This window comes from Falco biarmicus, chromosome 6 (assembly GCF_023638135.1).
Source record: "Falco biarmicus isolate bFalBia1 chromosome 6, bFalBia1.pri, whole genome shotgun sequence".
Taxonomy (NCBI): domain Eukaryota; kingdom Metazoa; phylum Chordata; class Aves; order Falconiformes; family Falconidae; genus Falco; species Falco biarmicus.
The window spans coordinates 36,952,920-36,976,866 of NC_079293.1; the positions used below are offsets into that span (position 1 = coordinate 36,952,920).

Consider the following 23,947-nt stretch of genomic DNA (forward strand, 5'->3'; position numbering starts at 1 on the left):
AAGAAACCCGAAAGTGGTCCTCAAGGTACTGGGTATGAGGGCCCTGGGATGCCACCTGTGACTGTCACACTCCCCTCTTTAAGAGGCGGTTGTACAGTCACCCACAGAGCAGAAAAATATCACCAGTACTAATTCTACACCGAAAGAAAAGCCAACTCAAAAGCTGCTCCTCATTAGCTACATTGTCATTGTTCCTCAGATAAACCAAGTCTAGCGTTTATCTTCAAGTCACACGTTTTGCTCTCTCTTCTTACTGCTTTTAAATTACTTATGGGTGCAGTTCTGGCCCCGGCTGATAAAGGATAGCTTAGGACAAAATGCAGCTGCTTCCCATGCCCATGGTGTTCATGCAGTATCTTCACTCAGTTGCAAAGAGTTTTCGGTGTGCTTAAATACTTTCTTTAGAAATAAGGTGATCTGTTAAAAACATTGTATTCAATTTCTGTTGGGGACAGGAGAATTTACAAGTGCTGAGAAGTATGGTTTTAACTTACAAGAGAATCAAAAATAAAAGAACTTAAGTGTATGAGATGAATTTATTTTCTATAACAGTGTTTAAAATTATTCTATTTAATGAGCAAAATCAAATCTCTCAGCTATTAATGCTTTCTTGGTTTACCTTGGAATACAATTAACTTTGATATGACAGGGTCATGTAGAAGTACAAAATAAAAAAGTTAATCTGACAAAAAAAATTGTAACTTCATCTGACCTTCCTTTCTCATACCTCTCACCCCATGCTCTCACGTTTATTTTGAAGCTTGTAAAAGCAATTTGACGTTGACATTCAACCGTACCACAGGGGTCTCAAAACACAATTTTCATTGTATATACTTTTGTCTTTTGTTCTTTATTTGACCGCTGCCTACACATTCAGGTCTCTAGTGAGTTTTTGGAGTACTTTAAGCTTACTGACAAACTTACACAGGTGAAAAATCTTTTACTGGATTTTGCATAAATCAACTTCTGTTGCTTGAGGAAGCAATGCAGTAGGGAAATGCACTCTAAGAGAAAACCCTTTTGGTTGCTCATAGAGAATGCACTGCTGGTGGTGATGCTGCTCTGCACAATTGTGATGTTGTCCTTCAAGACAGTTTCTTGTGTCATTTATTGGCAATATCATGTAAACCGAACACAGGCTGGGGGCCTTACTCCTCTAGATCCTGTAATGGGCAGCTGCCACCTGTATCTTTTCTAATCTCTAACTGTAAGCCTGGAGTGCTAGAAAGAGGGATGTTTCAGCTTTACTGGTGCAGGGACCTACCTTCATTTTCACGGCTGTTTCATAGAATACTGAGGTAGAAAACTTAGTGATTACCATGTAACTTTAATATGCAAAGTCAAAAGAGATTTCAGAAAGAGGCAGCAGAATGGAGAGTCTGAATGATCATTTCTCAGCAGACAGAAACTTGGAGGCGCTCAATGAAATTACCAGGCAGCAAATTTGCAATGAATGCAATGGTATTTCCTTTCATGGTACATGTCGTTCATGTGTTGAACTGCTGTGGTGTATTATGGCTTAATGTACAAATGAATTCCGAAATGAATTGGGCAAAATAAAAGGAAAAAAGGTACTGGACAGTAATCAGGATGTAACCTCCAGTTCAGAAGGTTCATGAACTGCTGATTCCCTGCATTTCTGTGGCTGACTGAACAGGATACCTCTGTGTGCTGTATCTACAACCACCTGTTTCATTCTGAAAATAATATTCATAAACAAAATTTAGTGAAAGTTTAACTACTGCTCTGACCAAAGTAATAACTTTGCTTCAAGGTGATCTGGGAATATGGTTCAAAAAGTAGAGCAGCAGCATCCTGGGAGTGCATGGAATCACAGTAAGGCTTTAAAAAAAATGCATTAAGAACATGAAACTGATAAAGAAAGGGGTACTGCCTACCACCTGTAAATTTAGATCTTGGTTGACTGTTTTCTATACCACAACTTTAATTAGACTAATTCTTGAGAACTTAACATTCTTTGTGTTATAATTTTATTTTTTTAATAATATGTTATGAGAGGCATTTACTTTTTCTGTTATCATGGCCTTAGCTATCGAAAGGACAAGAGGCAATGATTTTAAACTGAAAGAGGGACACAAAGAGGAAATTTTTACAATGCATTTGGCAAGGTGCTGGAACAGGTTGCCTAGAGTAGCTGTGGATGCCCCATACCTGGAAGTGTTCAAGGCCAGGTTGGATGAAGCTTTGAGCAGCCTGGTCTAGTGGAAGTTGTCCCTACCCATGGCAGGGTGGTGGTGGGTGGTGGACTGGATGGCCTTTAAAGGTTCCTTCCAACCCAAAACATTCTGTGATTCTATGACTGCTACTAGGGAAAATAAGTGGGAAAGCAGCATTATGGATCTAGAAGTTTTTCTTAGGTTGTTTTGGGGGTTGAATGGAATACAGGATTTTCGTAGTAGTGGTTTATATCTCTTGATTTCAGCTGGAAGTCATCTTGCCAATGCTTGGAGATCAGAGGGGAAGGTATCAAAGGAAAATAAACTTTTAAAAGTAATTTAACTTCTCAGAGGATGGAGGTGAGGCTAGGAGAAGGGAATGATTAAAAAATAAAAGTATGATAAAGTTTAGAAGTGTACAACTCCTGGAGCAAAGCTCAGGATGACTGTGTTGTGAGTCAAGCAGACATGATTCTGTGGACCTCACAAGTGTAGTAAAGCCCACATTTAATAAGACTTATGTATGAAAAATTGAGAGTCACTTTGTTCAGCAAATATGTATGCAGACTGCTGTGTTTAACATCTCTTATCAAATTAAATAGTAGATTGTTCTGTTGAAGTCTGTCTTATGATTGTTTATCACTCTTCTGTTTTTTTCCTGGAAAGAAGAAAATTGCTAATATGGAGTATGAGTGGGGTCTGCTGTGGGAATACCATCTTGCAGCTTGTGCCCTGACACTGTCCATTTGGGCATAGTAATGGGATGCCACTCCTCCTTCCTTTTTGTGTTTCCACAGAGAAAGATGTCCTGATACTTGTGCTTGCTTGTTCACACCCACTCGCATAAAACAGTTCAAAAGAAAATGCTTAGATGATGAAATGTGTGTAGATCTCTGTGTAGAAATCTAAAATTTAACAAAACTGTTAGGTAGTAAAGGTGATGGTACTTAGTAAATTTAAAAATGTTCAGAAATTAGGTAATGCATCAGAATATTGTCATTGTGGTGGATCTTGTTACTATATTTTTGTTTTTATCCTGATCTAATGTAAGAATTAAGGGCTTGTGTAGCACAGAGCCCAAGATTAACATTGCTGATGCTCTTCATGTTTCCTGGCTCCTGCTGACAGCAATCTTTAAAGAAGGATTGAAAACCTGTAAGTCTAAATTTGAGCTTGATATATTGCCCCTTTGAAATGAACGCAAGATTAATGAAGAATCATTTTCTTCCTATATTTTGAATTTTATGGCATGAAATTAAGTTTTAAGATTTTTTTTTTTAAGGCTTTCTAGTATTTTAGAACTTCTATTATTGGAAAACTGTGTTCTTCATTAGACTTTCTGTTAGACTATGTGCATTCTTTGTCTTTTAATCACTGTTGTGAAACCTTATCTTCAGCTTTTATCTTACTCTTATTTGACAATTCTATTAGAGAATATTCTTGGATGCTTATGGTACTTTTCAAACATCAAAAGGCAAATGAGAGAGCACAGTTTTGCAAAATTTTTTAGAGTGACTTAAGAGTCCTTCCTGAAGAGGACTTGGGCCCCAAAATTACTTTCCCTATTATGCCAACTTTCACAAAAGATATAGAAAAGCCAAGTCAAAAGGAAGATGTACAAAATCAAGTGATTTTACCAGGGTCACGCCAGCATTTTGTAACAAATAAGGAAGGAACAGAGCACAAACGTTTGGGATCTATTCAGTCTGTGTTTGACTATGGAACTTTCCTGCTTTGAATGTTGTCGAATTACTGTGGTATGAGAGTATATATAGGTTATTGTGGTCTGAAAGATTAATATAAGCAATTATTTTTTTTAAATAAAAAACTTTTCAACCCTTAAAAAAAAAAGTATTCAAAGAAAAAACTAAGCTCATCTTGCTTGTTTGCAGACTTGTTCCTTTTTAGTAGCTTGCAAGAAGGTGGTAGATAAGCATAGATTCCCTTGTAGGAACACTGAAATCTGTTTTTAGGGGCTGAATTAAGGAACAAAGCCATTAAAAGTCAAAGCAACAAATATCCAAATGCCTGTTGATGATAGGGGTTGAGGTTATATGGATTTTAGTGGAATACCTGTGAAGTAAATATCTGAATTTGGTGTTAACCTTAGACTTTAACCTCATGAATTCTGTAGCTTTTAACTTGTGTACCTGTTTTTTCTCATCATGTGTTCTCCTTTGTTTTGAACAGGAATACAGGCTCTCGATCTGCAGCAAATTATGCTATGCAATAGGAGGTGCCCCAAATCAAGTGGCAGGGAGTGCTGCTGCTTTCTTCCTACAGATCTACCTGCTAGATATAGCCCACGTAAGTAGCACAAGAAACCTTTACAGATTGTAGTTGTACCTCTACTCTGATGTCTGCTATGTCCCTGGAATGATAAAAGGCAAGTTGACTAATAAAGCTTTTAAATTGTCTTATTATCTTTGCCTCTAGCTGTTCAGTGCCCTGGAAACTATATGAACTTGTCCAGAAATATATATATATTTATTTTTTTTCACTAGTTTCCTTTCTGTCTTGAAGTAGCCATTGTTTGCTCTTGGTTTGCGATCATCAGCAGAGCTTTAAGCACTGTAGAGCTCACACACTTGCAGACTAGAAAAAGCAGTTCTCTGTGTCAACAGTCAGAGTGTGTAAGATATGAGGTCTGAAAGGTTAATAGCACCATGTTGAGGTTGTGAAGTTTTGTTAGTTTGGTTTAGTTAAAAATCACTGCAGCTGCATCCAGTAGTCAACATAATTTCACATAAATTTTACTTGGTTTGTCTAGGATAATTTCTTTGCAAAGAAAGCAGAGTTATCCTTCCTGAAGGTTCTTTGCTTCTAGTCTGTAGCTTTCTGGTGTAGAAGCAGATCTGGTAAAACAAAGCAGTAGGAGTCATCCCATTCATCTGACTTTCAGCTGTTCCAGCTAGATTTCAGGACAGCAGAGAAACAATGAAAATCAATCTATAAGCATTTTTTACTGTTTTGGATTGTCTTGTATGTCTGTGTGGTAACTAGGTGGGACAGATAAAGTTACAGGATAGAAAAAAGGACTTTAGGGAGAGGAGGCAAAATTGCAGGGACCTTGAGAACAGCTGTAGCTGAAACTACATGAGTGGCTTTCAGAACTGATGACTTTTTATTTGCTGGAAAGAACAGGAGGTTCCGGATTAGACACTATTATCCATTTTATCCATATTATCCATTTGCTGTTTAAGATGCAGAAAGATAGTATATCAAGATGTGGGGAGCAGAGGCATCCCAAAGATTGGATTTATGGTTTTCCTACAAAGTTTGATACCAGAAGCTGAGGTGTGACTTGATAAAATTGGAAACATAATAAGGCTGGCATGTAAAACTGGTATCTTGATTGTCTTGCTGAGATCAAAGTCACAAGATCTAGAAAAGGGGCCAGTTTTGGACAGCAGTGTCAAAGGTGTCAAGTGGGTGGTGTGGGGTCTGAGGAGTTGGAGGTGGAATGGGTAACCTAGAGATGCAGCAGGGAGGTGGATGCAGCTCTGACTACAGCTGTTTCATGCTTACATCAAGGATCAAGGATGGCAATACAAGCCATTGGAGGTGATGAAGCATGAACTGAATGAGAAAGACATTAATACAGTTTTCCCAGGGTGCTTATAAATATGGCAATTTCCCCGCTCTCTGATTATCACAGAAATAGAAAATTCTTGAAGCTAGGCACTGTTTATTTCTTTGTTTGTGTAGAGTATCCAGAAAGCTGTGGGTCCCATTCTTGCATCTTTGGGCACTACCTAAATAAATTAATAATAATAATAATAATTATTATTATTTTGTTAACAGGCTCCTACTGAAACCAAATAATTTTGCTTAATGTTTGTAATGATACACTTACTACTTCATTAAAGGCCTTAATTATTTGTTCCTTGATGGTTTAGTTTGTTCTCTGAAGTAATCCTGCAGGGACAGGATTTATTTCAAAGCCTGATAAACAGCTCTGAAATCCTGTGGTGTTTTCCACATCTTTTCAGGGGAGAGCATGTAATTTTATAGTCACTACCTGGATTTAATTCTTTCCCACTTAGAGGGCAGAACTGTTTTAGCTCTTTGAGAGACTGTGAAACTCACTAGGTGTAATTGTTCATATGTAATCTGGATCCTTCCTAAGAAAAGTACATTTGTATTCACTTTCTGTAGGTTACAGGTTTTTCCATTTGATTCCATGTTCCATCTAAATTACCTGTATAAACTACAGACATATAAATGTATGTCCACATAGTACCCTTGAGTCAAATTACTAGAAAGCACCAAAACCTCTGATAATAGATAGGATCCTGGTCTTTATTCCTTTTGTGATGGGTGAATTTACCATATTTTAGCTTTTTATTAACACTGAGAAGTTTCTGGCATTGGTGCTGACAGACACTGTCTACATTTAGAAGCTAAAAAACGCAGCCAAGGGATATGTAAGCCCATACTGATGATGAAGACAGGGTGACTACACTGATTCCACTCCTAACATAAGAGAGGTTTTAATTTTCCTCAAGACTTTCTTCCACCTCTGTTTAACTAATACCCACTGCCTTTCTGTCTATTCCAGTTATCTGAACAAAATAAAAATGCATTACCCACCTAATTTGAAGTTTTCTGTCCCTGTGTCCCTCATAACTGCAGTATTTCAACCCGTCTCTCTGACTGCTATTTTGTTCTTGTTTTGGCTGACCTGTCTCTTGAGCAGTAGTGACTTCTGAGCAGTTCCAGTGCAGCCTGTGTGGCAAGTCTGCCTCAGGGCTGGTGGGCTACTGGCCACCCTGGCTGTGGGAGGGCACAGGTCAGCAAAGGTCGTTGACGTGATCAGTAAACTGCTGTAGGACACAGCCCATCCCAGCCTTGTCCTACAGTGCAGCGATAGGATGCTTGGAGAACCACTGTCATTTATGTGCTGGAGACTACCATTCACAATCCTTCCCTGTTTGTAAGCTTTCTAGAGTGGAGCATGTGCCTTGGAGCTGGTGGTGTCAGGAAGACTGGCTGTCCCTGCAATTTCACGTAATTTGGTCTAAAATTTAACAGGTTTGATTACAAAAGTACATAGCACCTACCTTTTACAAAGGTCATCCAGGACGTTCAGAGTTTATTGCTTCCTTCTTTCACCTCTGAGGAAATACCTACAGCAAATTCTCTGTGCCAGTGACCTGCACTAGCTGGAAGCAATGTGATGCTGCCTAGGAGGCAGTAAGCTCTGCAGAAAAGCAGAGGATACTAGCTCATTTGGTGTAGCAGCAGCTCCATTGGCAAGGCTTCCTGATGCATTGGAGCACCAGTAGCATGAAGCAGCATACAGATGAAGGGGTTTTGTCTGCTTTTGCTGTTTAAGCCACATAGACTGTTTCAGCATTCTCTCTCGAGGTTGATTTGGGGAACATTCATGTTTATATAGATTTCAATGACTTTTTTTCAGGCCTATAGTTTCAGTGGCATGAACTGAGCGCTTGGAAGGGCATCCACCTTTTCTAACGTTGTGTGATACAAATTCCTAAGCTCTCCACAGATACATCTGAAAAATAACTACATTCCTTGGGATAAACTATTTCTATAAAGGCACTTAAGTATGCTCCTCCTGGGTTAGTTTCAAAGGGTTTTCTACTTGGCCATTTTATTCTTATGTAATCCGTGAACATTTGTCAAGTAAAATTTCTTGGACATGTGCTGGCAGCTTTGATTTGCACAGATGTGCCTTATACAGTTCATTTGCCACAGCTCAGTTACGAGTGGATAAAGTCTCCTGTGCTACAACCTCTTCCACAGTCGCATGCCACCGGTTGGCAGCCTTGCTGGGTAATCTCCGGAGATGAAAAACCATGAACATATGTAAACAGCTCCCTCTAGTTTTTTCTAGATCAGGTCAAGATAAAGATAGTGGGAAATTGGGCTGTGTGCAGGACAAAGTGAGGGGATAATTACAGAGGGGCTCTGTTAGGTTTTATGACTAACACAAGGACTTAAGGCTACTATTTGACTATCTGGCTCATTTTTCTAGTTCCAAACACATTAATAATCTCTCCTTGCACTTTTCCCCTCTAATACTTTCTTGCATGGTGCCTGTCTCAGTGTCTCGTTTGTTTGCTATGGGTAACCAATAATAATTTCTATGACAGCAGCAGACATGTTTTCTAAATGAACCGTCATTATTCTTTAAAACACTGCGTTTTTTTCTGGAAAGTTGCTTTATTCTATTTCATTGTACTGTGGAACAATGGCTGTTGTTTACAGTATACTGTCTGTACTTTCAGATTACTCCATTTCATGCCTCCCTGGTGCTGTTCATTGGCAAAGCCTCAGGTGCAATTACTGATCCTATTGCTGGCTTTTTTATTAGCAAAAGTAGATGGACAAAAATTGGCCGGCTCATGCCTTGGTAAGCATAAATGTGTACATATATTTACATATATATATATATGAATATTGTGTGTGTGTGTTGTGATCATACATTCACCTCATTGAATTACTCGTTTTTCTTTGCCTGTTTCCCAGACAACAGTGATTGTATTTATTCTTTATATATATAAAATCAAAAAGAAAAATTGTCATGTTGTCTATTTCCCTTTAACCTGCTCACCCATGAAAACACAGACAAGATTTTCTACCACTGGAGACACAAACAAATAAAGCCAGAATGCTGTGTTGTTAAGCAACTTGGAAGCTCAGATCTAAAAATTTCTTGAATCTGTGGCTGAAGTTTCATCTTTGTCTAGATTCCTTTAGTTTGGTTTCACTCCTCCACAAAGTTTGAGCTTGTTTCTACCTGTGTCCTTGTGTGCCTTCACTTCTCCCATTAACCTTCCAGGAACTCCATCAACTTTAATTCTCTAGGCCTTTTAATTCAGTAAAAGACATGTTCATACATGTGGAACAGATGTGACACCATGGCATTGAAGTAACCAGTACTGTCATGACACTGTTACATTCTTCCTTACAGCAGTCATTCTGGTCCTGCTTCTATTACATCCCCATAATCAAAATACTTGATAAAAAAATCACCATGATTTTTATAATGAATGAAATTTTGATCAACATTTCTAAAGGGACAGTGTGATGTTTCACTGTGACATACTAGCCCCTGTATGCACTCTAGCTAGTACACTTGTACGTGGGTTGTCCATGAGAACATAAGGAGAGGTTAGAAGAATGAATGTCGCTCATATAGGAAGGAGATTGACAGGTGTGAAGCAAGAAAATTGGAAAGGATTGGTCCGTGTTAGAGGAACCCAAGCTCATCTATACTATAGGGCATTTATTTGTTGGGCCTTTTTTGTATTTTGGAATTTGAGAGGAAACTGAGTAGTTTGTGAAATACGGAGTCTTTCATCAGTGCTGTCTCTCATGCATTATAAGGAAGTTGTGTGTGATATTTTGAATTAATGTAACACCAAAATTTTGATTCACGACAAAAATCCAAAACTAGATGTGGTATCCTGAGTAAAGAAGTAGAATTTTCATGGGGGAAAAAAAAGCCCATTTTTTTAGCTGGTGGTTCTCTTTGCTGTCTTGTGGCTTTAGGGCTACAGAAACATGTCCATGGGCAGCTTATATCTGACAAAGAACAGTAAGCAAGTATGTATTGGAAGAAGGCTGAGATCAGCCGCTCTTGGCCCCGGCAGGAATGGGCTCTTCAGGTCAAAATTAAGCTTTTTTTCAAGAGCCCCACGGGGAAAGAGGAGCTTGCTGGTGTTTCTCTTTTCAGGATCTGGTTTGTGGCCAGGTAAATGGAGTGCTTTTTAATGAGCACTGAATTAACTAGTAACAAAGTTATTAAATAAGAAAATAAAGACATTTTAATACAAATGCCACTAGATGTATTCTGTTGGGGTTTTTTTTTTTTTTGGTTCTCTGAAAATACTGCAAATACATGTGTTTATTGTTAGTGTAAAATTGATCATAGAATAACTCCCATCCTAGTACAACCATGAACTTACCAGACCTTTGCACTGTAAACCAGCTACTGTACAGCTTGCAGTTCTTACAAGAAAACTGCTTATATAACTCTAACTTTAAATACGTATTCATCAGACAGCTGCTTTCTTTCCAGAAGGATTTTGTCTGGGTTTTTTCGTAATCATAATTTTTTTCATGGGAATTTTGTTCCTACACTTTGGAGGTCAGATCATGTTAATACAAAGCAAAAAATGGATCTTCCATAACTTAAGAACATTTTAGTATTTTGAAATTCTGCCCTCTTAAGTATCTAGAGTGAAGCAGTAGAATTGGCTCAGTCAGAAAATCTTGCCAGCAAAGCAAGAACCTTAATAAAGGTGGTGAATGTTAACTATAGCTCAATACTGTACTCAATATAATACATCATCAATGGCTATTGATCTCTTCTATGTAATGTCTTTAAAAGGCATAAGCAGACATTGACTTGAAATACACAAATCTGGTCAAATATTTTGTTAAAGGACATAATAGTAGACAATTAGATATTCAGCAACTTCAGCAAGGCTTTGAAAATTCACACTAATGAGGAAAAGAAAATGTGGAAAGAGGATGAAAGAGGGGAAGAATACTAAGAGGGTTATTGCTGAAAAGTTGCATGAAAAATTGATTATGAAAGTATTTAACTGTGGTGGCTTTATCTGGACACCAGTTTGAAAGATCTCACACTTTGGAGAGGAAGGTAGATTCCTTGAGTTGTGTTAGGATTTTACCCTTATTTGTGTTTTCCATTGCTGACCAGCTGTGGATGAACTGTGGCCTGGGGACCAGAGGGACAGAGAATACCAGAACCTGGCACTTACCTTGTAAATGCTCAGTTCCCGGTGATGCTGTCCATCCCAAAAAGCAGCGTGGGAAAGCCATTGTTTTACTAAACTATTTACCCACATTACTCTTTTGTATTCCAGGTTTTCAGTTCACGATTGCAAAATAATCAGCTGACCCCTAATGTCAGTAGTGCTGTTGTGAAGGGATTAATCTGTTTTCTCTTTTACGTGTTTGGATATTTTTTGTTAGGATCCTGGTCATCTAATTACATTGTTTATTGTCTGATTTACAAGAATACAGGAGCCCTGATTCTGTTGCAACTAGGACATTTAGGAAATAATAGCATCTGATCACTTCTTTGATATCATAGAGTTTGACAAGTGGTGTTTGCCTGAAATAGTGTTCAAACTAATGCAATTTGAAATAGCTTTCAGACTAACACAATTAATTGCTGGTTTATGTCAATGCCCGGAGTTCAAATTTCAGTGGTTCATTTTTTAAGGCATCTTCCTCACCTGAAGATGATCCTTTTGTGTTTGAAGTGATTAGGAGTTTTGCTGTTGAGTTAAATGAAAGAAATGATCATATACTCAAGAAGATACAGACTGTAGGAACTTCTGCAGTGGGCTGTCCATTATTTTTTATGCTGTTTTCAGCATTTTTAATATCAACATATTTGCACTTGCCTGAAGTAGCAATGAAGAAGCTAAATGGAGAGGAAAACTGAAGGCATTGAAATTGGAAGAGGGAATCCTTAATAATAAGTAGGCTTATGTAAAAATTAGAATCATAGAATCATGTAGGTTGGAAAGGACCTTTAAGATCATAGAGTTCAACTGTTAACCTAACACTGCCAAGTCCATCACTAAATCATATGCCTAAGTGCCACTTCTGCAAGTCTTTTAATACCTCCAGGGATGGTGACTAAAGCAGCTCCCTGGGCAGCCTGTTCCAATGCTTGACCACCCTTTCAGTGAAGACATTTTTCCACATATCCAATCTAAACCTCCTCTGGTGCAACTTGAGGCGGTTTCCTCTTCTCCTATCACTCGTTACTGAGGAAAGGAGACTGACCCCCACCTGCCTACAGTCTCCTCTCAGGCAGTTGTAGAGAGCAATAAGGTCCCCCCTGAGCCTCCTCTTCTCCAGGCTAAACAACCCCAGTCCCCTCAGCTGCTCCTCTTAAGACTTGCACTCCAGCACCTCAGTGTCTTTTTTGTAGTGAGGGGCCCAAAACTGACATAGTATTCAAGGTATGTGAAGACATGTGATGACAGAGCTTAGTTTTCAGTGGTTCTTTCTAGTAAATGTGTAGTCTGAGACATGTACTAAGGAACAGCACTATAGGTATTCTGTTACAGTGCATGTGCAAGGTAATTGTGTCTTATTAACCTAAGTATAGCTGTTTTCATCCAGATTTGCTGATTTTTTTTTTTTTTTCATATTATGGAAAGAGTTGTATACATTTTATATTCAACTGTTTATTTAACGCATGCTAACGTTTAATACTTAAAAACATGGCATAACTGTAGTTAGAAAACTGCACATAAAATAAATTACATTATATTCATTATTAGCAGGAAAATTTAATGTGTTTTGCGATCGTTATGTTGAGATTGTTGACATGTCTTAATCTTCTTTGCAGGATGCTGGCATGTACACCCTTCACAGTAGTATCTTATTTTTTTATGTGGTACTTGCCTCCTTTTGTATCAGGAAGAGTTGCATGGTACCTGATTTTCTACTGCATTTTCCAAGCACTGACCACAGTAAGTTGATTACAGGTCATGATGTTCTCAGGCAGCAAACAGGCAAGTTACTACTATCTTAATGCATTCAGATCTAGTAAACTGAAATTTACCAAAATCTGATGTTTGATTTCAACTTCTAGTGGGTTTAAGGGATAGGTAGATGTCCTTTTATCAAACTCTCTGCTCGTTGATGGCTTCTGCCCATGCTTTCTCTGGCAAATCACCTGCTAATTCAGGCAGATTACCTCCAGGCACTTTCATTGGCAGTGCCCTAGATATTCAACTCATTCTTGTATAGATCCACAGAGATATTCAGATTCCTAATTCCAGTTAGATATCTCATTTCTCTTAACTTCTGTTTTCAGGAGCAGATTAGGAGACCAAGTAGATTTGTGGCTCTAATTTGTGGAGGGGTTTAACTCAAACTAGAAGGCAATGAAAAGTCAGGGTACCAGAGCTGAAACATACTGATAGTAGTAGTCATAATATTTATGCCTGGTTAGAAGAGTTTGAACACACACATTTTTTAGTACAGCCCAGAACTTGCAACTTTTATGTAGAAGCCATCATTTCAGTGAAACCCAAAGAACTCTTGACACATTCCATACTGTACACATAGGGGTTGCATCACCCTATTTTGCCTTGTGGCCAGTATCAAGGTGAAAGAAACTATCTTCTTTGCAAAGCTGTATCACGCAGCAGGTTAGGAGTGGAAGCGAGACAGCTACATTGCAATTTATATCCTAGCTGACTGTATGTCACTGGATCACGTTTTGAGAAAGTGGTTCCTAGACATTTAAAATGTTTGTATTTCTTGTTTGACTTCTGGCTTTTCTCCTGTTTACAGATCCGTTGGACCTGGGAATTCTGTATTCCTATGTTAAGCTGGAATGTTTCTCTAGGTCCTTTTTTTCCTCTTTAGAAAGATGGTGCACAGGATGTTCATAATGGCTTAAAATAATTTTCTATTTGCTGTCTTTTGAAGGAAAAACACAGGTTTCCCATAGCAGGGCTCTGAAAATGTAGACACTTGCCATGTTTGATGGAGGTGAATGGAAATGCATTTCATACGAACAGAGTAGGGTGCAGATTGTGAGACTTAGTTTACCTGGCTACAGATCTCTGCAGTGGTGGAAACACCACAAAGAACTTGATTGTTCAGACAGGTTCATGTTCCACTTCCACTTCACAATAGTATATGTTCCAACACTTTTGAAGTGATTTTTATTTTAATTCAGCACTGTGAGGATGAAGTCCCACTCACATCATGACCATCCAAAAGGTCAAGCCTTTAATGTTCAATAGTTATTTTCAGTGAAGTACTACTGGGGATAAGGCCTCTTCTGCAGGAAAAGAGGGGCTAATTTACTCAGCATTCCAATAAATATTGCCAGTGCATTGTTTCCACCAAGATTTTACAGCAAGGTATCAGTTGTGTACTAGATACAGTGCTGTAAAATCAAAAAGCAACGCTCCTCATCTACCTTTTTGCCAGTGCATGGACATAGCAATTGGGTGTTTCTACATATTCTTAACTCAAATTAAGAAACGTGTGGAAAAATGGTGCTGAAGACCAATTAGTTTTCACAATTACCTCCTGAAATTGCATAGTGATACAGATATTTGAAATAATTTTGGGATTTATACAGTTTTCTGGCTTGAATAAATTGGAAAAATGTATTGTCTTCATTATGGCTTTGCTTCCTGTTAGTTAGCTTAAGCTAGAAACATGATAATCTTCTAGTGCAAAGAAAGCTAGATTCTTTATAGCCTAGTTATGAAGGACGTTTTCCCAAGGAATCTGAAGGAGCATGGCATTACTGGTAAAGCTTACTGATAATTTATGATTTATATTATGAAAGATACTTTTTTCCTTTTATATGCTTCACAAATCAGAAAGAAAAGACAGGTCTTTGTGCTAAAAAATATGGTGTTCGAAGTAAGTGAATTCAAGGTTGCATTAAACCATTTTCCTGGATATCAAAGGAATACAGCATTTACCCTGACATTTCCTAAGTGATGTTCTTTCTTTGCGTAGTTATTCCAGGTACCATATTCTGCCCTCACCATGTTTCTCAGCACAGACCAGAAGGAGAGGGATTCTGCAACAGCATACCGTGAGTGTGATCTGGACTTTCTCATGTGGATTAGGGCTGAGTTTTATTTTAAATTGTTCTTTATAGGAAGATCCCTAGTGGTTTATGTCCCTAAAGTGGACTTTTGTATGAGATTTTTAATATCTGATGAAAACTGTTTTGTCTTGTAAATGCTTCCACTTCTCTAGCTAAATAGGAGACACTGAAGTTTTATTTTCTCAGACTGTCTGATTAGCTATAAGCTCTTTTTATTACTAGCCAGACAAAACAATAAAAATCACTCTTACCCAAGCCAGGGTAGGGGAGTAATGATTTCATTTAAAGGTGATTTGTAGGGGAAAAACAAAGTGATGATAATCTTTAACATTCAATTAAAGAAAGCCTAAAAGTAATTTTGAGTATCTTCTTTTTCTTCTTTTTTTTTTTTTTTTGGTTTGAATGTCCTTAGGTTTATGTGTTTCATGTTATAAATTCAAATCCCAGCCCTGTTTTCTCTGAAAAAAATTCTAGAACTCATAGAACAAGACAGTTAACCTCACCAGAAAAGGAGAGTAATTTTGTGTGCATGTTCACACCAACTGAAATCTCTCTTTTTATTTCATCTGTGTTTATTTAATTCTAACATACGCCAGGTAGTTTAAGGACAGATCTTGCTGTGATATAACTAGCACGCTGACTTGTATTAGTTAAAAGAATGAGGGCTTCCAGACCATATCTCTGGCTCTTCAACAATCAAAACCAGACAAAGTTTTTGCTTTGAAGCAAATCAATCAGACCAAAAAAAGTGCAATGAAAATATTTTTAAGATTTCCTGTACAGATCGTAAATTGTAAGAACAGTTTCTTCCCTTCCTACTCTCTTCAGCTCTGTTATCACGCCTTCTTTGTTATGTAACTGCTCTCATGGCCACTCAGCATTAAGCAGGGTAAAGAGAAAAGAGTCAAATACCACATGAAAAACTTTTTTACATCTTAACTTGCCCTTCACTGTTTACAATAACTTGTAATTTTTATGTTGCATCTGTTTTCTTTTCCTGGCAAGAGCCCTTTTCTCTTCCATTAGTCCTTCTAACCCTCAGCATACTTGCTTGAGTACTTTGAAAACTATAGACCATGGAGGCACAATGAAATGGCCAGAAGTGCTAAAAGAAAACATGTCAAATTCTGGATACAAAATCCCCTGAGCAACCCAATCCCTTTCCAGCCACACATGGAACAGTTGTAATTTGCATTATCATCAACTATCTCAAGAGAAAGTCTGGGGTAGCAGTCACAGGACAGGACTAAACAGCGGGAGATTCCAGTTGTGTTATATTCTTTGGCACTGACTATATTCTGAGTCATCTGGCCTAAATTCTAACTAAATCCATGTACCTAGTGTCTGTTGTCTAGTTTTATGTCTTCAGAGGCTGTGATCCAAATAAATATGCTTTCCTATTGCTAGCGCCATGCAAGGCTTCATAGGCATGTGAAAACCATTTGATAAAAGCTGTTGACCTCCATGTCTGAGAGGTGTTATACATTTAGAGTGTCATTTTATTGTTCAGAAAGGGTTTAACTTTTTGAGTGTACAGCTGTTCTTCTAAGCCAAGTTAGAGTGGTGAAATGAACCACAATTTTGACTTTTCAAATGTTGGTATTTTTGTATATTTTGAAATAATATTTGTTTGGAGCCAAGTTTTCTTGTAATGGTTGTGATTATGTGAGACTCTCCTTTACACTCTCTTTTTTTGAACTAGTGTTTTACTTAAACACTCCTGCCTTTCTTTGGGTTTCATGGAGGATTTTCGTTGATAGGTTTTCGTGGATATAGTCAGTTGTTCAGGCATTTCTTCAACTGTTTAAAGAAAAACAGCTGTGTAATATGAAGTGTGCATTTAAAAAAAGGTTGGGATCAGAGGATCCATTACCCTCTACTGGAAACAAGCAGAACTGCTTATTATAAATTTTGTCCTGCTCCTTACTATGAATGCGAGGTAGAAATATTGGATTCCAAAATTGCTTTAACATAAATCCTACTTATGTTCTGGGCAAAATATGACCTCCTTCAAGGTATGATCTGCTTTCTGAGAGATCAGCTTTCTCAGCTAAGGTGGAAACTAATACACTATAAATTCTGAGCACACAAGAACCTTGATCTTTGCTTTCCCAAACGGACACCTTGGTTGGTGTTTCAGATGATCCTTTGTTCTGATGGTACTTGGAGTGTTACTGATCTGAATCATTTTCTGAGGCTGAGGTAGATAGTTTTGCCTGACTATGGCCTTAGGCAGTTAAGAACAGCATCTTCTGTTTCCAAGAGCTTTGCAGTTGTATTATTTCCAAAATAAGCCTGATGTAAGTATCATTTTATTTTACAGTTGGGTTGGAGAACCTAGAAGTCTGTTCAGATAAGTGGTTCAAAAAATGTTTCACAAGTTACTGTCAAACTTGAGATGAAAAGTCTGATATTATGGCTCCTAGTCCTGCTTTGGAAAAGCAGCATTCAACGCTTAAACCGTAGTTCTGCTCTGGTCCTCAAGATGAAAGGTTTCTATGTTATCCCCTTGTGGCTCTTAATCTCAGCCACATCCATCATGCAGCTTGCATGAAAAAGGCTCTTCCATGGAGGCTTCTAAAAGCTGATCAAAAAATAGATGACAAAACTCTCATTCCTTGAAACTGTTCTGTTACTAACCTTCTAGTTCTGCTGTTCTTGGTATTGCTTCTTCTGCTTGTTCCCTGTAAAAGAAAATGGTTTGATGATGTTTCTTTTCAATGATAAATGAACAAGCTTGTAGACAGTGAAGGTATCAAGTTCTCATCCTCGATACGCATTTGTGCTTTCTTCTTTAGGAATGACCATGGAAGTGCTTGGGACCTTGATTGGAGCTGCCCTTCAGGGGCAGATTGTGGCCAGTGCTCATGTCTCTCATCACTGCACTGCGAGTCCCTCAGTAAACACAACCATCTCCTGGCATGACACTCCCAGCTTTCCAGACCCCTCAGATCCCCTGTCTCATCAAGTAAGTGTCTATGGGAGCACACTACAATCTCTTAGGGAGAGGGGTGGGGGTGTTTCTGTATTACCATATAATACCATCCAGCTGAATGAGCATGAACATGACTTCCTTGAAATCAGTAATGCTTGAGCTGAGACAGCCACGTTGTTGCAAACAAGGTTTCCCATCTGTTGTCTTTGCAACCACATATCAGTGCAACAGCAGTGTTACACTGAGGAGCTTTGCTTGAAGATGCCAATCTGTAAAGTAGCTAGGAGGTATATGGCCATCCTTTGTTTTCACTAGGGGCTGATTCACAGTTTAAAATAGCAGCTTAGTAAGAGAAGCTTACTTTGGCCCACCAGGAGTACTGTATCCAGTTCTGTGGTCCCCAGAACAAGACAGACATGGCCCTGTTATAGCAGGTCCAGAGGAGGCCACGAAAATGGTCAGAGGGATGGAGCATCTCTCCTGTGAAGACAGGCTGAGACCGCTGGGGTTGTTCAACCTGGAGGGAAGGCTTGAGGGAGACTTTATAGCAGCCTATAAAGGGGCTTAAAAGAAAAATGCCTAGCAGCCTAGAAGGGGGCTTAAAAGAAAAATGGAGAGGGGCTTTTTACCAAGGCCTGTTGTGACAGGACAAGGGGCGATGGTTTTAAACTGAAAGAAGGTAGATTTAGATTAGATATAAAGAAGAATTTTTTTACCATGAGGGAGGTGAGACACTGGCCCAGGCTGCCCAGAGCAGCTGTGGATGCCCCATCCCTGGCAGTGTTCAAGGCCAGGCTGGATGGGGCTTTGAGCAACCTGCTCTAGTGGAAGGTGTCCCTGCCTGTGGCAGGGGATTTGGAAGTATACGAACTTTAAAGGTCTCATACAACTCAAGTAATTCTATGATTCTATGAAAAAATGGTGGCTATAACAGGATCTTTCAGTGCAGTAATACTTCTTTTCAAAGTAGTTATCATTAAGGCTCTCCTATAAAGATTAGTGGCTGTTATGTGAACGAAACTGTAAGTCCTACTTGGAATCTGTATTCTTGCAAAGGTACAAAGCACTGTTGAAAGTAAATGGTTGGTAACAGGCAATTAGCGGGAGAGCTCAGTAGTTCACATGTGGAATGAACCTAGAGATCCGTGCTTGTTTATTTCATTTTCCACAGCAGATTTTTCCTGTAATCCTGCACAAGCAATTTAATCTCTTCATGCTTCAGTGTGTGATTTTTTGAGAAACAGAGAAAGTTTTATTATGGGAGGAAATCCTAAATCCTGATCCAAACCTCAGTGAACACAATTTGATAGTCTTCCATTGTTTCCAGTGGTCTTGAAACAGGCCCTGAATTGAACAATTACTTTGTGTAGTGTTTTTTTCTGTTACTTGTGAAATCAGCAGTTTGTTGGTTCCTTTTTGCCAGTTGCTAGATTCAGTCTTTCTTTTCATATTTTCCTCTATTTCTCTGTCAGTGTGTGTACTAACTGATATATAAAATTACCCATTAAGAGGATTCCTTGATCTGAGTCTAAACTCAGGTGCTTGCAAATCAAGATGTATGTATTTGTGCTCTGCTTATTGTAGTTGAAGCTCCTATTACCACTTTTCAGCAACAGTAAAATCACAAGCTGAAGGCAGGTTTTTATGCATGCTTTCAGTGTGCATACCCTAGCACCATTACTGGTAGTCCAGGAAGGGGACTGACCCTTGCCTCTCCCTGCTCCCAGACACTGTTCTCTGCCTCTGTGCTTGCTTTTGGCACAAGGCTTCTCAGGGAGCTGATCTGGGGAAATGGCCTGGGGAGAACTGGGCTGCTTCTGTAAGTGACCATGCCATTTTATGGCTGATTAAAGCATTTTTGAAGCTGCTTGTTAGGTAATTTCTAATGCATATTTCAAGAAGACACAGCACATCACCCTGGCTTCCTTTTTAGCTTCTAGGACAATGTCTTGATGCAGAAAACTACTGTGGTATTACAGCTCTGTGAATTGTCAAGAGGAGTAACTTGAAAAGTTGTGGAGCAAGCTGAATTTCATTGCACAGCAGATTCCCTGTCTGAATCTGCTTTATGCTGTAATCACCAACTTCCACTTTCAAATCTCTTTAATGGCTTTGAAGGAAAAAAAGTGTATGATCTTGATTTATTTCCTTTCTGTCTAACCACATGTGCATTCCCATCCTTTTTGAGGTAGGAGGGAGATGGAGAAAGAAGCGTCACAATGAGTTGAATGTCAAATAGTTTTTTATTTTGAAAAAAATAGTAAAGATACATAGCCTAAAGTAGCCAGAGTTTGTAGGTAGAAGTAATCTCTTTTATTAAACTTGATACTAACATCGGAAAACAATGGAAAAGCTTTTAGACATACAAATATTTTTCAGATCTGAAGATGTCACAGTGTGACTTGAAACATTTTTTTTTCCCAACTAAACAGGCTGATTTAATTAAAGATATTACCTTCTTCATTTTACTTATTTACAAGCAGCCACGTGTTCTTTTTTTTTTTTTAACGTGTGTGTGTGTATGTATTTCCTGGCTATTTGTTTTGGTCTTTTCCCTTCTTCCAGAGTTTTGTGTGTCACCTTCTCAGGTTTTGTAGATGAGTAGTATCCCATGGTTGCGAACAGCCTGGATTTGTCCAACTGTTTTCCATGGGTAAAGTTCTGTTCTTTGTTCTTTCCTGCCCTTTTTCCTAAACAGCCTTCAGGCTTGGGCAGAGGCCATAGTCTGAACGAACTGTTCTGGCAACCCACCTCACTCCCTGCTACCCTGTTATGTGAGGACCAGATTTTTTTGCCATTCACATAACCTGGCATCAGTTTGGTTGGATTACAGGAACATGCATGGTCACTGAGCCTCGGGGAGAGCTGCTTGCTTCGCATGACAGAGCACTTGCCTTTTGTTCGCACCATCAACAATAGAATAGGCACCTTAACTGCACCATCAACAGGAGATGTTGGATCTTGAATTTTGGTTATATGACTGATGTACCTTGAGCTCTAAGTCGAGGCAGGACTAGTGTCTATGGACCTGAAGCACCTCCACAGTCTCAAAAAATATTTAGAAGAGGCTGCATCTTGACTGTTTCTTTTAGTACCATTCAGGAGTATGATCCTGACCTTTTTTTGTCACAAGGACTAATTCTTAGCTGCTTAAAGGCACAGTTAGTTTAAAAGAAGACCTAGTGAATGACTGATATTATTTTGCTCATTATTAAAGACAGGAAGTGGAAGAAAGAGTTATTTCTAAGCTTTTTTGAAGTTGTTACTGTAAACTTAGGAGTGGATTTTTCCTGCTGAAAACCAAGTATGGATATTGATATAGTTCATAGATGTGCTAACAAGTTTTGTTTAAGGTCAGAAAATCTTATTTGGCCTACCATGAATATCCTTTATAGTTTAAGCTCGAATTACACTTAACGATGACCTGTGAAAGAAAGCATTTAATTCAGTTGCTTCGAGCAAATTAAAAAATACACAGACATGAAATAAAAAATTCAAAATGGAGTCCTGTTACTATCCTTTTTTTCAACCCCTTCTTTCTTGACTAGGCTGCTTTTGAGGCAGAAATCACCTCATTTAAGTGAATTCAGGTATCTACAATACTGCAGTCTGTAGTCTGTGGAAGCCATAACCAATAACTCTCTTAATTTATAGCTCTGATATAAAACCCCCAAGCCTCTATCCCAAATAAAGAATAGTCCTGCATTCCTTTATTTCACCATGTCCTCTTCTGAAATGTACATATCTTAACAAAAACTGTTGTCTTAAAGAATGGCTGTACTTATATGGTTCATCTGGCTAGCTTTGCATCTATACTAAGTGGTTGTATTTGGGAATACATTCTTGTAATTGCATGCTTATTTACCAGCTGCTTCCTAGATTTATAATAATTTCATTTGCAACATATAACTGATAATTTGGAATTCAATTTTCCTATCAAATAATCATTGTGTCATAAAGCTCTACAACCAGCACTTATTTTATCCTTGATAACATAGTATAAAACAAATTGTTACAGAATACTAAAGCAAAATAACCTTTTAAAGCTTTATTCCAGAGTCAGTGTAATCAGAGTTAGAAACAATAAATGTGATCTGATGGTGTAGGGTGGTATCCTTGGAGGCTTTGTTCGCCTGGCTAATAGGAAGCAAAGATTTCTGAATTTGCTTGAGTATTTCACTAAATAACTGGGAAAACAAGCATGCAAGCTACCATGTTCTCAAAACATTGGCATGAATGTGTGATTTCTAAAATTCATTAGAGCCTAAAGGAAGTTTCATTATCATTATGTATAAATGCAGTAACTGTAGTAATTATGTTTACATCAGTACTCAAGCCTTTCCTACCTAGCATGAACATAAGATTGCAGTCTGTGTAGCTACATCAACTGGATATACTAAAAATTAGAATCACTCTACAGATGCTGTATGTTTTTGATAGATGACCGTGTATGTCTATAGCTAGTCTGAACATAAGCAAAAACATTCAGGTTGCCAATGCAGTATCCCTTTTGTTCACAGCTGCTTTTTTTTTTTTTTTTTTTTGTAAGAAATATATACTTATGTGCCCTGGATTTATCATAAAGTAGGTGTTGCTTATAAATGAGCTGCAGAAGTGAACATTTTTCAGAGATATGAAAGTTGGCTGTATGTAGATGGGCATTTCTTCATTTGCAGGTGTCTCATCAGAAAGAGACTGAAATTTTCGTAATGACTTGTCATTCTGCTGTCACAATTTCAAATATATCTTTTATTCTTTTCAAAGGCAAAAGTTTATATGATTGCAGCAGGGGTCATAGGAGGTGTGTATCTTCTTGGAATTATCATTCTTTTTCTTGGAGTAAAGGAAAAAGATGGTAAGTATGTTTAAATATTCCTAGATTTAATAATAATTATTTCACATTCATCTGTTGAAAAGATTGTTTTTATGTATTCTGCTCCTCTTAGATCCTTATGCCTTAAATTCAGACAGAGCAATTCCTTTTTGTAAGGGGCTTGGACTCACCATGAAGCATGGTCCATATGTGAAGCTTACAGCTTCATTTCTTCTCATCTCGACAGCAGTTCAGGTAACTTCAGACTCTCTAAGTCTGTGTGTTGGCCTCATTCCAGTCCCAGCATGGGAGAGTCTGGTGCAGCTAAAATGCAAATAACCTTTGGCTGGTGACTGGAGGTGATGATCTAGGGGGTGGTGCCTTTCCCTACAAATCAGCAGGGAACCAGAGACCAGAGTCTTTTTTGTTGTGCCTGAGAACCTGGTCAACTGGAGATGGTTCTTTCAAACAAGAAGCAAAACCAAAGTCCTGACCATTTAAAGATGGCGCTTTTTTTTCTTTTTTTTTTCCCCCTTCATAAAAGGTGAGGAACTAGTCCTAGTGACCCAGATTGGGTCATTATATGTTATCCATGTGCAGTCTCCTGTGGTTTCAGTCGCTTAGAGAATGCTTTTTCTCTTCTCTCTGTTCTTCTCTATAGTGTGTGCCGCTTTAAACCATTGCCCCTTTCCTTTGCATAGGTGGTTGTTCTCAGACAGTGGCTTATGGTTCTTATGGAGTCTTTTGTGATGGAAGGCATTAGGTCAGAGTAAGAAGTTCAGAGGCAGGAGGTCTAACCTGCCTCAGAGCTAGATAGAGGTAATTTTCAAATGAGGACCTGCAGTTGAGGTTTGGCTCTCACAAAAACGTGCAATACCTCCTCCCATAGAGAGTAGCTGTAGAAAAACTTAAAGCCACTGAGTAAGAAACCCTTACTCCCCATAGTCCAGCCGTCTTTTTCAAGCTTGATTTTTGACATATGTTCAACTCGGTAAATATGTTATTTTTATGTGAACCTGTACATATCAGTTGAAGTGGCTTTGTTTTGAAAAGCAAATAATCTTCATATTTTTGTCAACAGTCTTGTAGTCACGTGAGCCATTGATCAAGTATCAGGCCAGAGGGCAAGAACAGGGCATGTAAGAGAGCAGCACTGGGTTCACTAAGCCTGGTGAATTAGTAAATTCCTTGGAAGGGCTACTGAAGCATCTGTTTGCCAAAGAAGCACTGAAGTTTCCTGTTGGCCTGGATTTGGGCGCAGTTAGTAGGCTGTCCTTCACAGCATCTGTCAGTCCTTGCTGAAAGGCCCAAGGGTGAGAAACAATAGCAGAAGCATTTCTGCTTACATCTGGGACCTACAGGCACTGTGAGCAACAGCAGAGAGAGGGAGATGAAAGATGAAAGAAGGTCCCTTATGG

At 38.5% G+C, this 23,947-nt stretch overlaps 1 protein-coding gene across 2 annotated transcripts in view; it reads left to right on the forward strand.

Moving 5' to 3' along the window:
- The window catches only part of MFSD2B (MFSD2 lysolipid transporter B, sphingolipid), a 38,262-nt gene that overhangs the window by 1,131 nt on the left and 13,184 nt on the right, over positions 1-23,947 (forward strand). For both annotated transcript variants that reach the window (XM_056342472.1, XM_056342473.1), the window contains exons 2-8: positions 4,368-4,484; positions 8,432-8,556; positions 12,544-12,667; positions 14,688-14,766; positions 17,580-17,749; positions 22,481-22,571; positions 22,663-22,784. In XM_056342472.1, coding sequence (XP_056198447.1) covers positions 4,368-4,484; positions 8,432-8,556; positions 12,544-12,667; positions 14,688-14,766; positions 17,580-17,749; positions 22,481-22,571; positions 22,663-22,784 — 828 coding nt within the window. The remainder of the gene's footprint in view (positions 1-4,367; positions 4,485-8,431; positions 8,557-12,543; positions 12,668-14,687; positions 14,767-17,579; positions 17,750-22,480; positions 22,572-22,662; positions 22,785-23,947) is intronic.